Here is a 19,935-nt window from a genome sequence, read left to right on the forward strand (position 1 = left end):
GCTGAAGAAGTAGTGATCTTGAAATGCAGCAATCGTGGTAAAGTGACTTGTGTGTATGCAAATAAAACAAGACTATAGACTCAAGAAGATTTAAGCCAGACTTAGTCATTTGAGTCTAATTGTATCACACTTGACTGCGTTTCATACTCTGTATGTATTTGGAGTTAATCATCAGAACAAGTGGTCATTTGAATGATGGAGGTAGTCCATGGGTACTGATTGTAAGTTGCGTCCAAGCCACAGTGATCTCCCATTGTACAATCATTTTGAACAATACATTTGTTAAACAGTATCTTCAACACCACTGAAAGGTTCTCTTTTTCATAAATATGTATCTAGACTGTATCAATTAATTTACTGCTAATCAACAACCTGGGTTGGCCAATTTTGCTGTTTCCAAATTTCAAAATAGTTACCTTCTCAGCTGTACTCTATTTGAGAAGTCAAGGTTGCAGAAAGGTCCACAAATGTTAACCTTCGATGGCATGGGTTTTGCTTGCTGTTCCCGTCCTAAGGTGGGATAGCAATATCCTGAATAAAACATATCAAGTGCCAGGAATTCTATGAGAATTATAGAGGTATCATGCATTTTACCGAATCAGTTGCTCTGGTATCAATTTAGGCCCTCATTCCCCCTGTGAGCATGCCATTTCTCCACCACTACCACAAGCGGTACTTGCCCTCGATTACAGGCACAGGAGAATGAAGTGACCGTGTGAAAAAAATAAGTAGTGTTGTGCATGCAAGCTTACAACCCTGACCACTTGGCATGCAATCCAAACCATTTTAGAGATCAGGGCACTAGGTAAGTGGTTAGATAGAAACTTGAACATGTCTGTGCCTGTTTACTCGCATCTGCATATATAGTTGTTTTTGGTTTCACTGCCTTTAGCTAGAGCCAAATTTCGTCCACAACCTCCTTTGAGAGTAAGAGGGTGAATAGAAACATATAATTCATTCAATAATTCATCATTGCAACTCCACCAAGCCTGTGAGGGTGCTTTCTTTAATCACAAGAATTATAGACGCGTAGGCAACCCTCTTTCTCTCTGGAAGGCTGGTGTAGTGTTCTTTTTCACTCACTTCATATTATCATGTGACATTCTTGACTCAAACATGAAGATTGCTGCGACTACAAAGGGCCATTTGCCATAAGGGTAGAATTATTAGGGTTCTGATGGGTTCAGATAGGTTTCAAGGAGTATGGAGAGACAAGGGATTCAGTTATAGCAGATATGTTCTAGATGGACAGGGTTATTAGGTTGACACATAGCTGAGGTGAGTTTGATTTAGTTTTGTGTTTGTTTGAATGTGAAATGTCAGGCATGTTGCTAATTGTATTTGAAGGAAAATAGACTTCACATGCCAACTAGGTGGTAAAGATTATTATTTTTCTTTTTATCACTGAAGATAACTCATTCTTGGTGTTTTAATGTTTGATCCACAGATGCTGACATATTTTGCTGCCTTTGAAGTGTTTTTTGAAGAAAACCTTCCTAGGTTATTTGCCCACTTCAAGAAAAATAATTTGACTCCTGACATATATTTAATTGATTGGTAAGTGTGATTATAAAATATTTTGGTACAATGTGTGTGTGTCCGTTTTTATTTATTCTGGAGTGTTAATTTCAACTTGTACAGTACCGTCAAATCTCAGTCAACCAGTTTCTCAAAAGGGCAGTAATCGAGACTTCTATACTATACAACTACTCCTCTGTCTCCTCTCTCCAAAATCCATGCATGGCCTGTATGTTTTTTAAATAAGAATTGGCCAAATGACCTCCATAAGCTCTGCTTACCCATGTCACAAACCTGCTGACTATGGCCCACCATACCTATCTAACCTCCTTTTTCAACTTTGATATCGTTGTCCACAACATATTACTAACAATCATGCTCTATCTTGGCACCAAATTTACTTAGTTATGCTGCTGACAAAGATGGCTGTTCCTTCTGCATGGTATATGACACTTTTGCAACTAAAAGTCACCCGAGAAAGACGGATTATTTGTGTTCTGTTTTACCAGATGGGTAGATTGGATAACCCCAAAAATGAACAGCTTTGAGAAAAAAAATCACCCATCCATAAGAAGAAGCACAAAACATTGTAAGGAAGCAAATCATCTGTGTCATTAACTTTGCTCCCTGATTCTGGAGAGTCAGATTCCTTACATGAGCCCAGAACTGTCTTCCTACAAGTATGGCTGTTCGGTGATAGATTAGAAAAATTATAATGTAAATGTTTGATTCGGTCATCAGTAACCTCAGGTGCAGCTTCAAAGCCTGTCATTGTGAAGATTTCTAAAGCAAAAGAATCTGCTCTCTTCCCAACCACTAGATGGCAGAATAATGCACAGCCTGCAAATGCAGACAAGTCTCAAGCGGCAAAACCTCTTCTAATGTATCCTCTACCTTCAGTTTTCTAGTCCTTGCTATCCACATCAAAAGGGATCTAGTGACTTCCAAGACCCCATTCAGTATTAAAAAGTGATGCATCGCTGCCAGAATTCAAGCAGTAATGTGTGGTAAATTTAAATTCCCCTTGGTAATGTAGATTAAGCCGTATTCTCTCATGAAATGGCATTGGCTGCTTTCAGGTGGTTCTTGGGGTTGTGTCTGAATCCCCCCTGTCATGCTTGAGGTATCAAACATAACAGACATTGATGCAGACATGCCCCATCTTGAAATAGTGTGCTACCTCAATCACTTTTTTGCTCCTCAGTCATTCTTTCAGATCCATACTTAGTCACACTCGATGTAGAAGCTCAAACTATTCAACAGGTCAAGCTTCTATAACCACATTTCATCATTTGAAGGTTGTGAAGGAAGAAAGAAGTAGATAGCAACATCATCTCATCTGTAAATAGGATACATTTTTATGAAAAGTTGATTGGGGAAACCTCAAGAATTACCTTATTTGGAAAACTAGAGTAATGGTTGTTTCAGTTAAAAAAAACTTGCAGTAGTCCAAAGCACATAGCCAATGTTCAGGCTATCAGTAATGGTGGATCGAATGGTTATTGTGTTTAAATATATGCACTTGCTTTTCACACTGCTAGAAGGATTGCTCTTGTTCAATGAAAGTGACACAAAAATGAGATTTGAAATACTACTATAGGCCATTAAAGGAATGGTCTTCTAGGTCAGCTCAACCACCCATTAGAGAAGCATCCATAATGGCTGTTAATAATTGAGAGTGTGGTTAAAGGTCTGCCACACTTTCAGATTCTACATTTTTTGAACAGCACTGCAGGTCTGTATGTGAGGGCAGACACACCGCAATCTTGTTGGATAGTTCTCTAAAGATGTTGGAATGGGTAAATACTATTTCAATAAGTACCATGATGTGTTCAGACCAGACTACGACAATAACAACAAATGTAATGCCAAAGTATGCCATTCCCAGTGCCCATATGACAATGTCAGCGTTCATAAATACTATTCAATGTATGTCATAATCTGTGTCTACACAGCAGCAATGATACCAGCAGTAGCAATCTCAATGTATACCATAATCCATGTACAAACGACAATGTTGTTAGCAGTAAAAGCGATGTCAATGTATGTCAGATCTAGGAATGCATTACTATGTCATTTTCGGTAAAAATAACACCAATGTACTCTATAATATCTGTGCACGAGTTATTGAGAATGTCCATAAGACTGACACCAGTGACTGCCATATTATTTTTAGGAGTTCCAGTGAACTCTTACCATTGCTGTCGGATTTATCCAAGGTGACCTCCCCATCAACCCAGAGTCAGATACGTGGTCTGACAGGCCCTGCGGCCCTCACCCACACCTATTGAATAACCGGCCACATGTGTACTCTCTCCTAACTCAAAGATAAATGCACGCTCGGGAAATACCTTGATCGATCCCACAGATAGGTAGTTGCACCTCTAACTGGTTTGCAGCAATTCAATCAATCAATCACTGGTTTGTTAAAGCGCGACTACTCACCCGTAAGGGTCTCAAGGCGCTGGGGAGGAGGGGAGGTGCAGGTCCAGTCCTTCAAGGAGGGGGTCTGTCGAAGAGCCAGGTTTTGAGGTTTCTCGTGAAGATGGGGAGTGATGCAGTCTGCCTGAGGTGGAGCGGGAGGGCGTTCCATGCTCTGGCCGCAAGACAGGAGAAGGAGCTGCCTCCTGATCTGGTCTTTCTGGCGCGGGAGACCACGGCGTAAGAGAGCTGGGCTGATCGTAGGGTTCTTTGGGGTGCGTGGAAGTTGATTCGGCTGTTGAGGTATGCTGGTCCGGTGTTGTGGAGGGCTTTGTGTGCATGGGTGAGGATCTTGAAGGTGATTCTAGCCTCGATGCGGAGCCAGTGGAGTGTGTGCAGGTGTTGGGAGATGTGGCATTGTCGTGATAGGTTGAGGACCAGTCTTATGGCGGCGTTCTGGATGTTTTGTAGCTCGCGTGTGGGGTTTTTGTTTATTCCGGCGTAGAGTGCGTTGCTGTTGTCGAGTCTGCTGGTGACGAGGGCGTGGGTGACAGTTTTTCTGTGCTCTAGGGAGATCCATATGAAGATCTCACGTAGGAGGCGGAGGATGTGGAAGCAGGAGGATGTGACGGAGTTGATCTGGTGGTCCATTTTGAGCTTGGAGTCTAGGATGATTCCAAGGTTGCATGCATGGTCCGTGGGGGTGGGTAAGCTACCGAGGGCGGGTGGCCTCCAGGTGTCTGGTGTGGGCCCATGATGAGTACTTCTGTTTTGTCGGTATTGAGTTGTAGGCAGCTGCTTTTCATCCATTTGGCGACAGTTTCCATGCCTTCTTGGAAGTTGTAAAAGCTGATTGGTCGCACACTGCTACACCTACCAAGCGTGTTCCCCCAATGAAAAAGTGGTCCCTGAGGTCAGCGTCGGCGAGTACGCCTATGCCCGAGTCATGAGTGCGAGTATGCGTGGCGTGTGCCATCCCTGGACACGTGTTTCGAGGTTGTTGCCTCTCGTCAGCAGGGAGTAGGAAAAGTGTATGGGGTTGCTGTGTAAGCTGCTAAAATCAATAACAGGTAAATACCTCTCGTAGCGCGCAGGGCGTACACCATGAGCCCGTCGGCCCCACCGGCTCAAGGGAGCCTGAATATAAAGTAAAAGCTGATTGGTCGCACACTGCTACACCTACCAAGCGTGTTCCCCCAATGAAAAAGTGGTCCCTGAGGTCAGCGTCGGCGAGTACGCCTATGCCCGAGTCATGAGTGCGAGTATGCGTGGCGTGTGCCATCCCTGGACACGTGTTTCGAGGTTGTTGCCTCTCGTCAGCAGGGAGTAGGAAAAGTGTATGGGGTTGCTGTGTAAGCTGCTAAAATCAATAACAGGTAAATACCTCTCGTAGCGCGCAGGGCGTACACCATGAGCCCGTCGGCCCCACCGGCTCAAGGGAGCCTGAATATAAAGTAAAAGCTGATTGGTCGCACACTGCTACACCTACCAAGCGTGTTCCCCCAATGAAAAAGTGGTCCCTGAGGTCAGCGTCGGCGAGTACGCCTATGCCCGAGTCATGAGTGCGAGTATGCGTGGCGTGTGCCATCCCTGGACACGTGTTTCGAGGTTGTTGCCTCTCGTCAGCAGGGAGTAGGAAAAGTGTATGGGGTTGCTGTGTAAGCTGCTAAAATCAATAACAGGTAAATACCTCTCGTAGCGCGCAGGGCGTACACCATGAGCCCGTCGGCCCCACCGGCTCAAGGGAGCCTGAATATAAAGTAAAAGCTGATTGGTCGCACACTGCTACACCTACCAAGCGTGTTCCCCCAATGAAAAAGTGGTCCCTGAGGTCAGCGTCGGCGAGTACGCCTATGCCCGAGTCATGAGTGCGAGTATGCGTGGCGTGTGCCATCCCTGGACACGTGTTTCGAGGTTGTTGCCTCTCGTCAGCAGGGAGTAGGAAAAGTGTATGGGGTTGCTGTGTAAGCTGCTAAAATCAATAACGGGTAAATACCTCTCGTAGCGCGCAGGGCGTACACCATGAGCCCGTCGGCCCCACCGGCTCAAGGGAGCCTGAATATAAAGTAAAAGCTGATTGGTCGCACACTGCTACACCTACCAAGCGTGTTCCCCCAATGAAAAAGTGGTCCCTGAGGTCAGCGTCGGCGAGTACGCCTATGCCCGAGTCATGAGTGCGAGTATGCGTGGCGTGTGCCATCCCTGGACACGTGTTTCGAGGTTGTTGCCTCTCGTCAGCAGGGAGTAGGAAAAGTGTATGGGGTTGCTGTGTAAGCTGCTAAAATCAATAACAGGTAAATACCTCTCGTAGCGCGCAGGGCGTACACCATGAGCCCGTCGGCCCCACCGGCTCAAGGGAGCCTGAATATAAAGTAAAAGCTGATTGGTCGCACACTGCTACACCTACCAAGCGTGTTCCCCCAATGAAAAAGTGGTCCCTGAGGTCAGCGTCGGCGAGTACGCCTATGCCCGAGTCATGAGTGCGAGTATGCGTGGCGTGTGCCATCCCTGGACACGTGTTTCGAGGTTGTTGCCTCTCGTCAGCAGGGAGTAGGAAAAGTGTATGGGGTTGCTGTGTAAGCTGCTAAAATCAATAACAGGTAAATACCTCTCGTAGCGCGCAGGGCGTACACCATGAGCCCGTCGGCCCCACCGGCTCAAGGGAGCCTGAATATAAAGTAAAAGCTGATTGGTCGCACACTGCTACACCTACCAAGCGTGTTCCCCCAATGAAAAAGTGGTCCCTGAGGTCAGCGTCGGCGAGTACGCCTATGCCCGAGTCATGAGTGCGAGTATGCGTGGCGTGTGCCATCCCTGGACACGTGTTTCGAGGTTGTTGCCTCTCGTCAGCAGGGAGTAGGAAAAGTGTATGGGGTTGCTGTGTAAGCTGCTAAAATCAATAACAGGTAAATACCTCTCGTAGCGCGCAGGGCGTACACCATGAGCCCGTCGGCCCCACCGGCTCAAGGGAGCCTGAATATAAAGTAAAAGCTGATTGGTCGCACACTGCTACACCTACCAAGCGTGTTCCCCCAATGAAAAAGTGGTCCCTGAGGTCAGCGTCGGCGAGTACGCCTATGCCCGAGTCATGAGTGCGAGTATGCGTGGCGTGTGCCATCCCTGGACACGTGTTTCGAGGTTGTTGCCTCTCGTCAGCAGGGAGTAGGAAAAGTGTATGGGGTTGCTGTGTAAGCTGCTAAAATCAATAACAGGTAAATACCTCTCGTAGCGCGCAGGGCGTACACCATGAGCCCGTCGGCCCCACCGGCTCAAGGGAGCCTGAATATAAAGTAAAAGCTGATTGGTCGCACACTGCTACACCTACCAAGCGTGTTCCCCCAATGAAAAAGTGGTCCCTGAGGTCAGCGTCGGCGAGTACGCCTATGCCCGAGTCATGAGTGCGAGTATGCGTGGCGTGTGCCATCCCTGGACACGTGTTTCGAGGTTGTTGCCTCTCGTCAGCAGGGAGTAGGAAAAGTGTATGGGGTTGCTGTGTAAGCTGCTAAAATCAATAACAGGTAAATACCTCTCGTAGCGCGCAGGGCGTACACCATGAGCCCGTCGGCCCCACCGGCTCAAGGGAGCCTGAATATAAAGTAAAAGCTGATTGGTCGCACACTGCTACACCTACCAAGCGTGTTCCCCCAATGAAAAAGTGGTCCCTGAGGTCAGCGTCGGCGAGTACGCCTATGCCCGAGTCATGAGTGCGAGTATGCGTGGCGTGTGCCATCCCTGGACACGTGTTTCGAGGTTGTTGCCTCTCGTCAGCAGGGAGTAGGAAAAGTGTATGGGGTTGCTGTGTAAGCTGCTAAAATCAATAACAGGTAAATACCTCTCGTAGCGCGCAGGGCGTACACCATGAGCCCGTCGGCCCCACCGGCTCAAGGGAGCCTGAATATAAAGTAAAAGCTGATTGGTCGCACACTGCTACACCTACCAAGCGTGTTCCCCCAATGAAAAAGTGGTCCCCATACACTTTTCCTACTCCCTGCTGACGAGAGGCAACAACCTCGAAACACGTGTCCAGGGATGGCACACGCCACGCATACTCGCACTCATGACTCGGGCATAGGCGTACTCGCCGACGCTGACCTCAGGGACCACTTTTCATTGGGGGAACACGCTTGGTAGGTGTAGCAGTGTGCGACCAATCAGCTTTTACTTTATATTCAGGCTCCCTTGAGCCGGTGGGGCCGACGGGCTCATGGTGTACGCCCTGCGCGCTACGAGAGGTATTTACCTGTTATTGATTTTAGCAGCTTACACAGCAACCCCATACACTTTTCCTACTCCCTGCTGACGAGAGGCAACAACCTCGAAACACGTGTCCAGGGATGGCACACGCCACGCATACTCGCACTCATGACTCGGGCATAGGCGTACTCGCCGACGCTGACCTCAGGGACCACTTTTCATTGGGGGAACACGCTTGGTAGGTGTAGCAGTGTGCGACCAATCAGCTTTTACTTTATATTCAGGCTCCCTTGAGCCGGTGGGGCCGACGGGCTCATGGTGTACGCCCTGCGCGCTACGAGAGGTATTTACCTGTTATTGATTTTAGCAGCTTACACAGCAACCCCATACACTTTTCCTACTCCCTGCTGACGAGAGGCAACAACCTCGAAACACGTGTCCAGGGATGGCACACGCCACGCATACTCGCACTCATGACTCGGGCATAGGCGTACTCGCCGACGCTGACCTCAGGGACCACTTTTCATTGGGGGAACACGCTTGGTAGGTGTAGCAGTGTGCGACCAATCAGCTTTTACTTTATATTCAGGCTCCCTTGAGCCGGTGGGGCCGACGGGCTCATGGTGTACGCCCTGCGCGCTACGAGAGGTATTTACCTGTTATTGATTTTAGCAGCTTACACAGCAACCCCATACACTTTTCCTACTCCCTGCTGACGAGAGGCAACAACCTCGAAACACGTGTCCAGGGATGGCACACGCCACGCATACTCGCACTCATGACTCGGGCATAGGCGTACTCGCCGACGCTGACCTCAGGGACCACTTTTCATTGGGGGAACACGCTTGGTAGGTGTAGCAGTGTGCGACCAATCAGCTTTTACTTTATATTCAGGCTCCCTTGAGCCGGTGGGGCCGACGGGCTCATGGTGTACGCCCTGCGCGCTACGAGAGGTATTTACCTGTTATTGATTTTAGCAGCTTACACAGCAACCCCATACACTTTTCCTACTCCCTGCTGACGAGAGGCAACAACCTCGAAACACGTGTCCAGGGATGGCACACGCCACGCATACTCGCACTCATGACTCGGGCATAGGCGTACTCGCCGACGCTGACCTCAGGGACCACTTTTCATTGGGGGAACACGCTTGGTAGGTGTAGCAGTGTGCGACCAATCAGCTTTTACTTTATATTCAGGCTCCCTTGAGCCGGTGGGGCCGACGGGCTCATGGTGTACGCCCTGCGCGCTACGAGAGGTATTTACCTGTTATTGATTTTAGCAGCTTACACAGCAACCCCATACACTTTTCCTACTCCCTGCTGACGAGAGGCAACAACCTCGAAACACGTGTCCAGGGATGGCACACGCCACGCATACTCGCACTCATGACTCGGGCATAGGCGTACTCGCCGACGCTGACCTCAGGGACCACTTTTCATTGGGGGAACACGCTTGGTAGGTGTAGCAGTGTGCGACCAATCAGCTTTTACTTTATATTCAGGCTCCCTTGAGCCGGTGGGGCCGACGGGCTCATGGTGTACGCCCTGCGCGCTACGAGAGGTATTTACCTGTTATTGATTTTAGCAGCTTACACAGCAACCCCATACACTTTTCCTACTCCCTGCTGACGAGAGGCAACAACCTCGAAACACGTGTCCAGGGATGGCACACGCCACGCATACTCGCACTCATGACTCGGGCATAGGCGTACTCGCCGACGCTGACCTCAGGGACCACTTTTCATTGGGGGAACACGCTTGGTAGGTGTAGCAGTGTGCGACCAATCAGCTTTTACTTTATATTCAGGCTCCCTTGAGCTGGTGGGGCCGACGGGCTCATGGTGTACGCCCTGCGCGCTACGAGAGGTATTTACCTGTTATTGATTTTAGCAGCTTACACAGCAACCCCATACACTTTTCCTACTCCCTGCTGACGAGAGGCAACAACCTCGAAACACGTGTCCAGGGATGGCACACGCCACGCATACTCGCACTCATGACTCGGGCATAGGCGTACTCGCCGACGCTGACCTCAGGGACCACTTTTCATTGGGGGAACACGCTTGGTAGGTGTAGCAGTGTGCGACCAATCAGCTTTTACTTTATATTCAGGCTCCCTTGAGCCGGTGGGGCCGACGGGCTCATGGTGTACGCCCTGCGCGCTACGAGAGGTATTTACCTGTTATTGATTTTAGCAGCTTACACAGCAACCCCATACACTTTTCCTACTCCCTGCTGACGAGAGGCAACAACCTCGAAACACGTGTCCAGGGATGGCACACGCCACGCATACTCGCACTCATGACTCGGGCATAGGCGTACTCGCCGACGCTGACCTCAGGGACCACTTTTCATTGGGGGAACACGCTTGGTAGGTGTAGCAGTGTGCGACCAATCAGCTTTTACTTCTTGGAAGTTGTGTTTGGCTGCGTTGGCTTTGTTGGATAGGGATAGGATGAGTTGGGTGTTGTCTGAGTATGAAACAAGGCTGAGTCCGTAGGTTCTGATGATGGAGGGTGAGAGGAGCCATGTAGACGTTGAACGTTGGGCGGAGGGAGGACCCCTGGGGGACTCCGCAGGTGGTTTGTGTAGGGTCCAAGAGGAAAGGGGGGGGTGTGGGGGTGAGTCTGACCCACTGCGTTCTTCCGGTGAGGAAAGAGTAGATCCAGTCGAGGGCCTTGTCCCAGATACCTGCGTCGTGGAGTCTGCGTATTAGGGTGCGGTGGGATACCGCGTCGAAGGCTGCTGAGAGGTCGAGGAGGATGAGGGCTACTGTTTCTCCTTTGTCCAGTAGGGAGCGGAAGTCATCTGTTGCGGCGAGGAGGGCACTTTCTGCGCTGTGGTTTTTTCTGAAGCCAGATTGTGACGGGTTGTTGATGTTGTGCTCTTCGATGAAGGTGGCGGGTTGAATGTTGATGGCTTTCTGAATGACTTTTGCTGGGAACAGGGAGATGGGTCTGTAGTTTTTGAGGCCGGTGAGGTCCTCCGAGGGCTTCTTCAGGGGGGGTTATCTCGGCGTGTTGCCAGTTGTCGGGAAAGGAGGCGTTCACCATGGAGCGGTTGATGGTGTGACGGAGCATGGGTGCGATGGTGTCGGCGGCACTGTTGAAGATGTGGTGGGGGCAGTGGTCTGTGGGGGCCCCCGGAGTGGATTGACTATATTGTCTTCAGTGTGTCTTCGGTGGTGAGGGCTGTCCAGCTGTCAATCATTGGCTTCAGGGTGTCGGGGGGGGGTTGGGGGGGGGGTTCCGTGTGTTGGTTGTCTTCGTCGAAGTTGTCGTAGATGTTCTTGATTTTGCGGTGGAAGAAGGTTCTGAGTTTGTTGCAGAGGTCTGGTGAGGGGGGATTGTCAGTCAACTCGCTGGTGGGTTGGGTGAACTCCTTGATGATGATGAATATCTCTTTGCTGTTGTTTGTGTGTGTGGAGATTCTGTCTTCAACCGCAGTTTTCCTCGTGTTTCCGATGAGCGGGTGGTGGCGGCTTTGAAGTTGTTGTGGGCTTCTGTGGATTTGGAGTTCCTCCAGGTCTTCTCGAGGTGGCGGCAGGTGTGCCTGGACTCTCGGAGTTCAGGGGTAAACCATCTGGCCTTCTTGGTGTGTGCATTTTTCTTGAGGGGGGCTATGGTGTTGACGCTGTCGGTGATCCATCTGTGTAGTGCTCGGTTGGCAGTGTTGGGGCGTCGTCTTCCACGGTGGTCGGGGTGGAGTTGCTGAGTGAGGAGGTGAGCTGGTTGTCAGTGATTTTTGTCCAGTTTCTTCGTGGGAGCAGGTGCTGGTGTCTGGCTGGTGGGTGTTCTGAAGGTGAAGTGGATGCATCGATGGTTTGTCTACAGGAGTTCGGTGATGCCTGAAAGTGATGGAGTTTCCTGTTGTGAAGAGGGGGTCGAGGGTGTGTCCCGCTGAGTGCGTGGGTTCGGTCACAATCTGGCAGAGTCCAATGTTGTGGAGGTTGTCCAGGAGGTATGTGGTGTTGGGGTCTAGTTGGTTGTCCAGGTGGAAGTTGAGGTCTCCCTGCAGGGTGTAGTTGGTGGATGCGATGGCATGTGGGGAGATGGTGTCCGTGATGGAGTTGACGAATGGTCCGCGGGGTCCAGGGGGAGTCGGTAGATGAGGGTTCCCTGGAGGGTGGTGGTAGGACTGGCCAGTATCTTGAAGGTCTGTGGGCTGGTCAGGGAGTGTGTAGAGACGGAGGGTGGATTTGTGGACGATGGCGATTCCTCCTCCTGGGCGGGTGGGGCGGTCCTTCCTGGAGATCTTTTATCCTTGGGGAATGACGATTTCCTGTCCCGAGGTGGTGTTGGTCCAGGTTTCTGTGAAGAACTCTACGTCTGGGGTGGTGCTGTGGAGGAGGTCCCAGATTTCGGTGGCGTGTTTGTGGAGTGATTTGACATTGAGGAGGATGCATTGTAGGGTCTTCGGTTCGGGTGTTGTCTTGGGGGTGGGTTGTGCTGGACCTGTGTTCCTCGCGGTGCTGTGGGTGTGCCAGCATCGGTGACAGCTGATGGGTCCGAGGGTGTCGGCTGGTGATGCTAGCTTGCAGTTGTTGTTGTGGCCTGGGATGAGTGCATGGAGTGTCGCTGGTTCGTTGCGTTGGCGGTGCGGAGGTCCAGGGTTCCTGATGCTGGTCGCGTCGCGGACGAGCGCAGACAGGCTTGCCTTTGTCGCGGCTGCCATTAAGTAGGGGTTGGGGAGGGCTGGACAGCCGAGAGGCAGGGGAGGGGAGATGGATGGGGCCGGTTGTTCTGGTCGTGCTGGGGGAGAAGCTGCGGGGGCAGCAGCGGCGGGGAAAACAGGTGTAAAAGGAAAAGAGGAATAAAAAGTGGACTAAAGCAGAAAAGTGCAAGAAAGGTGGAGGAAAGAGATAGGAGAGGGAGAGATTGAAATGATGGTAAAACGAGTGAAACGGAGAGTGTAAGCGGAGCAAGAGAAAGGAGACAGAGGTCCACTGGACCACCAGGGATGAGGCGTAGGTATGACCTGCGGGTGGAGGAGGACCTCGAACGCCAACACTCGAGAGTGCAGGGGCTCAGGGGAGGCCTCACTTAATGGTGGAGTTGCGATGTGGGAGAGCAATTTTAGTGACAATGAGTCAGTAGTCTTGCAATTGGCCCCAACAAAACATGTTTGGTCAAAGGCTCACATTCCCCAAACATACCACAACGCTAGATACCACATGTAGATAGAAACACTCAGCCAGTCAGGACATGACATGAACACCACACGTAGCGATCACGCATCTCTCTTATCGGACTTCTGGAAATAATACATATAGGCCCACACTAGCTCGCCTGGAGCTCGAGAGCCATCTGTGTCCTTATCAGATGCCCAGCCTTGTTAATTTATGACTGCAATGCCTTTTAAGAATGCAGAAATCGGTTATGTAAATGTGTATAAAGCCAGCCAAAACTTTGTACACAGAGATACTTTCCTAAGATGCATACTGTCAGACACTTAATTAAACCAACTTGTTCCTGTTTTGCCAAACGCCTCTTGTCTTCATTTCTTTAAGGTAAATTCATATCCAAACAACAAAGTATTGAGTCTACTTCTCCCAGGAAGCAATATTTGAAAGAAGTGATCTCATCCTAAAGTTCACTGGAGGCATCGGACAAACAAACATATCAGCCTCATTAGATATAGCAACTGAATCTGATTCAGTTTGGTGATCAGGAGAAAAAAAGACACTAGGCACCCTCTTCATCGTGGGCAACAGGTTCCACGTCAATATGTATAATTTGGCTCCTATGAATTGGGTTCTTGTCAAGTGCATTCATGAGAATTACTCTGAATGTATTGAGCACCCTGGATCAAACCACTAGCTACTTAATTTCAAAAGTCAACTGCCTGTGTGTCAATATACATGAAATCTAGTCTTTGAAGACCCAATCCAGTGCTACTACGTTCTTTACTCTTGTAAAATTCCATAGTACACGTCTGCTGAACAGGAAAGACTGCAAATTGAAACTATCCTCCTCACAAATCACTGGATAGCTCTTCGTGAAAGGGGCTGAAAATGTATTTTGCAAGTTTACAGTTATTAGCAATTCCTCTACTTTCAGTGTTAGATTAAAGATGATTCCTCATTTATTTTTTTTATTTTTTTGAAAAACTTTATTGTGCAAATTAGCATCATTACAAATATGGGCCTACAACCACCAGGGCCGGCCACTAATATATGCATGTCAATTACTTGACGTTACGAAGCAGCGACTGATCCCCAGAGGCTCAGCAGGGTTACAGGAGACATTATCTGCAACTCAGAAGCTAGGCAGGATACAAATATTTAAAATTTTAAGGGGAAAAAAAAAAAACAAGGAAACAAAACTCAAGGCGAGAAACAGTCTAGACGGTGTCGAGCGCCGATGGGGGGTAAATCAGGAGGACAATGATTCCTCATTTTTAACGGATATTAAATGAGAATTTTGTTCAAGATTTGCAAACATTGCACAAATTAGAGACCACCTCCCTTTATGCACGCATTGTCAACCTTTTCGATACTGGATCACTCTACTAATTTTTTTTTTAAACATTTTATTGGATTTTCCATTTTACATATCTGTTGAACATTTAGATCACAGTAATCATACAGCCATTGTTTTACAACTTCACATTTACTATTAATGCTCTGACATGGTGATATAAAGAAAGAAGTTCGTGTTGGCAGGTTATCCACAGCTTATGTGGTTGGGAGAAGTCCCCTGCGTTTCCCGGAATGGTGTAATACCCAATGGTACATATAACATGTGTGAACTGGGGTAGGTCTGTTTATTGCTAGCTGGGTGATCAAGCTGGGAACTCAGTGGTTGGAGCGTAAGAAGAAATAGGAGGAGGGGGTGGGTGGTAAGTATCGTTTCCACAGAGTTATGTCATGGTGCTTGAGTCGTGGCGTGTGTTAAGTATTGATGGGGTGTGGGTATACCCTGGATTCCCAGTGTGCTTATGAGGTTGGTTGTTGCCTGGGGAGGCTGTTGCCTTGCTGCTACTTGGTTTTCAGTTTCATGCTGTTGGAATCACTTGAGGAGCTCAGCCCATTCTGTGGAGATGCGGTGGTGTTGTACGCCTCGTACCTTTTCATTCCTCAGTGCATCCTCCTCCATTTATAAACTGCTTCTGACCAGGCTGCCAATTGGGGTCCCTCAGGGGAGAGCCAGTGCATGGCAATTCCAAGCTTCTCTAATAGAAGGGCCAAGGAAGCAAACCGCATCTGTGTTTTATAGCATTTCCGGCGATGGAACACAGAGTGCACAGGCTTTCTATGTGGTTATGTCAGATATTCCCATGACCTCCCGTAGCCTAGAGGGAATTTCATCCCAGTATAGTTGTATGATGGGACAGTTTTAGAACATATGCTGGAAAGTAGCGCTGGGAGTATTACAGCGCAGGCAGAGAAATTGTGTATCTGGATGGTATCGTTGGAGCCGCTCTGGTGTGCGGTATGCTCTGTGTAGTAAAGTGAACTGAATGTTTTTAAATCTCGCATTTCGGGATATTTTCTTGGAGTAATCTAAGGCGACTTCCCATTCCTTGTCATGAAGTGCCCTCTCTGTTTCTGCTTCCCACGTTTGCCGGAGCCAGGTGAGCGGTTTTAGTGAGCTCATGGATGGCTTTGTATAGCCAGGTGATTAAGTGTCGTCCTTGACCCATATTGAGAATTGTGTGTAGGACTGGGTGCGTCGATGGTTCCCTGTCCGATAGGTCCCATAGGTGTCAGCAGTCTGAGACTAATCGTCTGTGTAGGAGAAATTGTCCTTGTGGGAGCCCGGTGTCCTCTGCCAGGCGGTCAAAGGTGAGCAGCTGACTGTCCTCGAATAGAGAAGCGATCTCAAGGAGCGAATGGTCTGTCTATGGCTTCAAGGTTTGGGTTGTGTAATGTTTATTGCCTTGTGGTAGGCGTGGTAGTAGCGGAATGTATAGCTGTGTTATGCGGTATAGGCGGTGGATTCTGTGCATTCACGATTTAGCCATCGTCACTTGCCGTGGGTACGATACTTCTACTCGAGCAGTAGGGAGAAGCAGACGCCGTTTTCCTGGGAGTGTCAGGGGACTCACCTCCGAGTTGGTCTCCTCCACCCTACGTCCGGCTGTCCAGCGAGACAGCCACTGTAATTGAGCGGCCAGGAAGCATGCCTCAAATATTGAGCCTCCCAATGCTCCCTGTTGTTGGTAACTGCAGCATTTTCAGGGCCACTCTACGTCGACCTGTGTTCCAAATTAGTGAGGTGAGCAGGGTGTCTAGGTCCCGACATAACGAGCGCAGAGGGATGATCGGCAGGTTTGCAAAGTGGTAGAGGAGCCGTGGCACTATAACTATCTTTGCAAGGGCTATTCTTCCGATCGGGGCCAATGGCAGGGGGTTGTCCAGAAACCAACTTGGGCCCGTATCTCTGCTACTATCTTAAGAAGGGTGCTCTCATATAAATCTGTTTGGGAGTGGTAGAGTCGAATTCCAAGGTGGTGGGGGCTTGCGCACGCTAGCCTAGTCCTACATTACCAACATTAATCTCTTTTGGGGGGAAGGTCAGGGCTTAGGGGGTATATCGTGGATTTCACCCAGTTGACATTTAGGCCCACTGCTACTTCAAAGTCTGCGAGTATCTCTCAGATAGGTGCGAGGCTCATCGTAATGTCTCGCATGTATAACAGCAAATCATCAGCGGATAAGGACATACTGTGTCAGCTATAGGGATGCCCCACTCAAACCTGCTTTCCCAGAGGAGAATCGCCAGTGGGTCAGTTGCTAGCACGAACAGGAATGGGGAAAGCAGAAATCCCTGACGGGTGCCCTGTGTAATCAGACACGGTGCGGAGATATGACGGCCGAGTCGCACACAGGTCGATCATTTTGTATACAGAAGTCCTGTATACGCTAACAGTGTATGGCCCACTCCTATTTACTGCAGCACCTCGAATAAGAATGGCCAGGTAGAGTGTCAAAGGTTTCTTCCAGGTCCAAGATTAGGCAAGCCGCGCCGGTATATCGATCCTTTGCCCCAGTCCTGGATGTGAAACAGCCGGCGGATATTATTAGATGTGTTTCTGCCCGGCACAAACCCGTATTGATCCGGGTGTACTCATGTCGGACGGACCTGCATATAGCGATCCGCTAGGATTTTACCTAGTATTTTACAGTCTGTCAACAGTAGCGTGATTGGTCTGTAGGAGGCCATTAATGTTGGGTCTCAATCTGGCTTCAGAAAGGAGATCGTGATGGATTCTCGCAGTGAGCTCGGTAGTTTGCCCCCTCATCTAATGCCTCCTTATACATGCCTTCCAGCCTGGGTGCCAGTTGCGTGGAGAATGTGATGTAATACTAAGGTTAGGCTGTTTTGGCCCGGGTCATTTTTATGTGCTAGGGTTTGAATTGCGTGCTTCACGTCTGTTGCTATGATGTGTATATCTAGGGCTGTTCTATCGGACTGAGAGATTCGTGACATGGTGATGTGGGACAGGAATTTCTCAGCTCGTTCCAAGTTCTCTTGTCCATGGGGGTGTGCATATATCTTAGTACAGGAGGTTCTGAAGACCTGTAATATGTGTTCTTGTGTGCGAACTGTGGCACTGGCTGGAGCGACAATTTCTGTAATTGGGCTTGCTACTGTTTCCTGATGAATGAGCCAGGCCAGTAATGCACCGGATCAATCCTCTTCTCGATGGGTTCTAGCTGCATAGGCTCTGAAGTTGTATCTGCAGAGTTCTACCAGTGCTTCTGTGTATGTGGTCTTAGCCTCTGCGATTTGAGCTGCAGACGCTTGACCTGCATCACCTGCTTTGGTTAAGTCCGCCAGCTTCTTTTCAGAGGCGCTCAGCCTACATTCTAGTGTCCTTCGAAACCCCTGCTGTCTGCTTAATGCATGCTCTCCGGATGACTACCTTAAAGGCTTCCCATCCCAGTAATCAGGAGAATGCTGTGTGTGTGTTCTCTATGAAGTAGTCACGAATGCTGCTTTCCTGCTCATGACGGAGTACAGGGACCTCAAGACAGTCCCGGGGCAATTGCCAGGTGGAATTGAGGGTGGAGGCGGGGACCAAGTGCGCATCATGGTCTGACACTACTAGATCTAAGCAGTCTGTGTGCTGTATCATTGGTATTATTGTCGAGGTGCATAGGAATCGGTCTAAGCTCACCCATAGGTCATTCGGGGTGCAGTATTCAGAGTAAAGCTTGTGTGGGGTGTTGGCTTCTCCAGGCGTCTGTAAAAGCCCAATGTGTTACCCAGGCACGGTATCGTTCCACCTGCTTTCCCACTGGGAAGCTGGGAAGAGGGGGGGCGGGATCTATCCAGAGAGTGGTCCAAACGCAGTTGTAGTCCCCTCCCAGGACCCACTGTGACAATGTGAATTGAGCGAGGATACCAGATAAACAGTCCTAAAAGTTCCCTTGCTCAGTATTTGGAGCATAGATACTACATACTAGTATCTGCTGGCCATCTAGAAGTTCCTCCAGGAGTGCATACTGCCCCTCTTTGTCTATCACCCTGGCGGTCTCTCGGAAGGGAACTCCCGGCCTGACCCAGATCAGTGCTCCGCAAGTGTACACTGAGTATGTTGTGGTGCAAAAGGTACCCCGCCCATCGCCGTTGTAGCCTGTTTAGCTCTCAGGCTGTAAGGTGTCTCCTGCAGCAGTGCTATTTGCATCTGTTAACACTTGATGTATGAGTAGACCGTGTATCGCTTGTGCGCCATATGCATCCCACGGACATTCAGTAGGTTAATGTCTGCTGTGCGAGCCATGCCGTTGTGTTAGTAGTGGTGGAAGGGGGGGGGCTCAGCGATGATTTTATGCTCTGCCACCCTCTATTCTGTGGAGGTGTGTGGAAGTTGGTGTGATTGCACGCCCACTGCATGCTACTGGTGTGGGGGTTGGGACCAAACTAGGGGATGGGTGACCACCGTAACAAGATATGATCCCAACTCTGGGGACCTACTGCAACTGGCAGTACGTCCAAGCAAAGCATAGTGTGAACTCTCCAATGTTCTGTGGGGGGGCTGTGGTCGTTCAGGTGTAGTGTGTTTCATGTGTGTAGCCCTTATGGCATCTATTGTAATGGTGGGGCTTGCGATCTGTGGCAGCCATGTCAGTGGGTGTGCTTATGAGATTTGGATCCCTATGGCCTGTGTATGGCTGAGTAAAACTGCACGGTGCAAGAGTCATTTCGATTGTTACTTATATAAGCGTGTCCGCTGTTTGTGGGGATACCAATGGAGGGGTTACTGCTTCCGCCTGGGAGGTACCTGAGTCACTGTCGTCTTCTTCAGACATGAAAATGTGCGGGCCTCTCTCCTCGTCCAAGGACAGTTGGGCAGGTCCCAAAGCCGCCGCTTCCTGCAGGGGTTTTTGACGTTCTACTATCTTTTGTTCAAGGTTGGGTGGTCCTGTGAGCAAGTTCCGAGTCGGCGACTTGGTGTGGTGTTGTCTTTTACCCTCCACGGCGGCGCCTGTTCCTGGGTTCGTGCGGGTGTGGTCTCTGGGTGTGTTTTTGGTCTTGGTTGATCTGCAGGTTAAGCTCCATCCAACTACATCATTTACAGAACCGCACTTATTTGTATTATGGGTAATTTTGTAACTCTGTGGTGCGTTGATCAAAGGAAACAAGACCCTTTTAGTTTCCTGTGTCGTGAAAAGCTTCCCACAATAGACAATTACAAAAATAATTTGATCTGCACACACTACATGCAAGAAATTATTTCCACCTGGTGAAATAGTTCACATAATTCTTTATTCTTTGAGTCTTTATTTTCTTCTCTTTACAGTAGCCAACGCGTTTCGTCCTATTAAAGGACTTCTTCAGGGCTACATGAT

General features: G+C 49.3%; 1 protein-coding gene across 7 annotated transcripts in view; it reads left to right on the forward strand.

Moving 5' to 3' along the window:
- TBC1D14 (TBC1 domain family member 14) overlaps positions 1 to 19,935 on the forward strand; it is a 767,086-nt gene that overhangs the window by 657,944 nt on the left and 89,207 nt on the right. For all 7 annotated transcript variants that reach the window (XM_085642453.1, XM_085642450.1, XM_085642454.1 and 4 more), the window contains one exon: positions 1,448 to 1,557. In XM_085642453.1, the coding sequence (XP_085498579.1) occupies positions 1,448 to 1,557 (110 nt within the window). The remainder of the gene's footprint in view (positions 1 to 1,447; positions 1,558 to 19,935) is intronic.

The sequence above is a fragment of the Triturus cristatus genome, chromosome 2_2, assembly GCF_964204655.1.
Source record: "Triturus cristatus chromosome 2_2, aTriCri1.1, whole genome shotgun sequence".
Taxonomy (NCBI): Eukaryota; Metazoa; Chordata; class Amphibia; order Caudata; family Salamandridae; genus Triturus; species Triturus cristatus.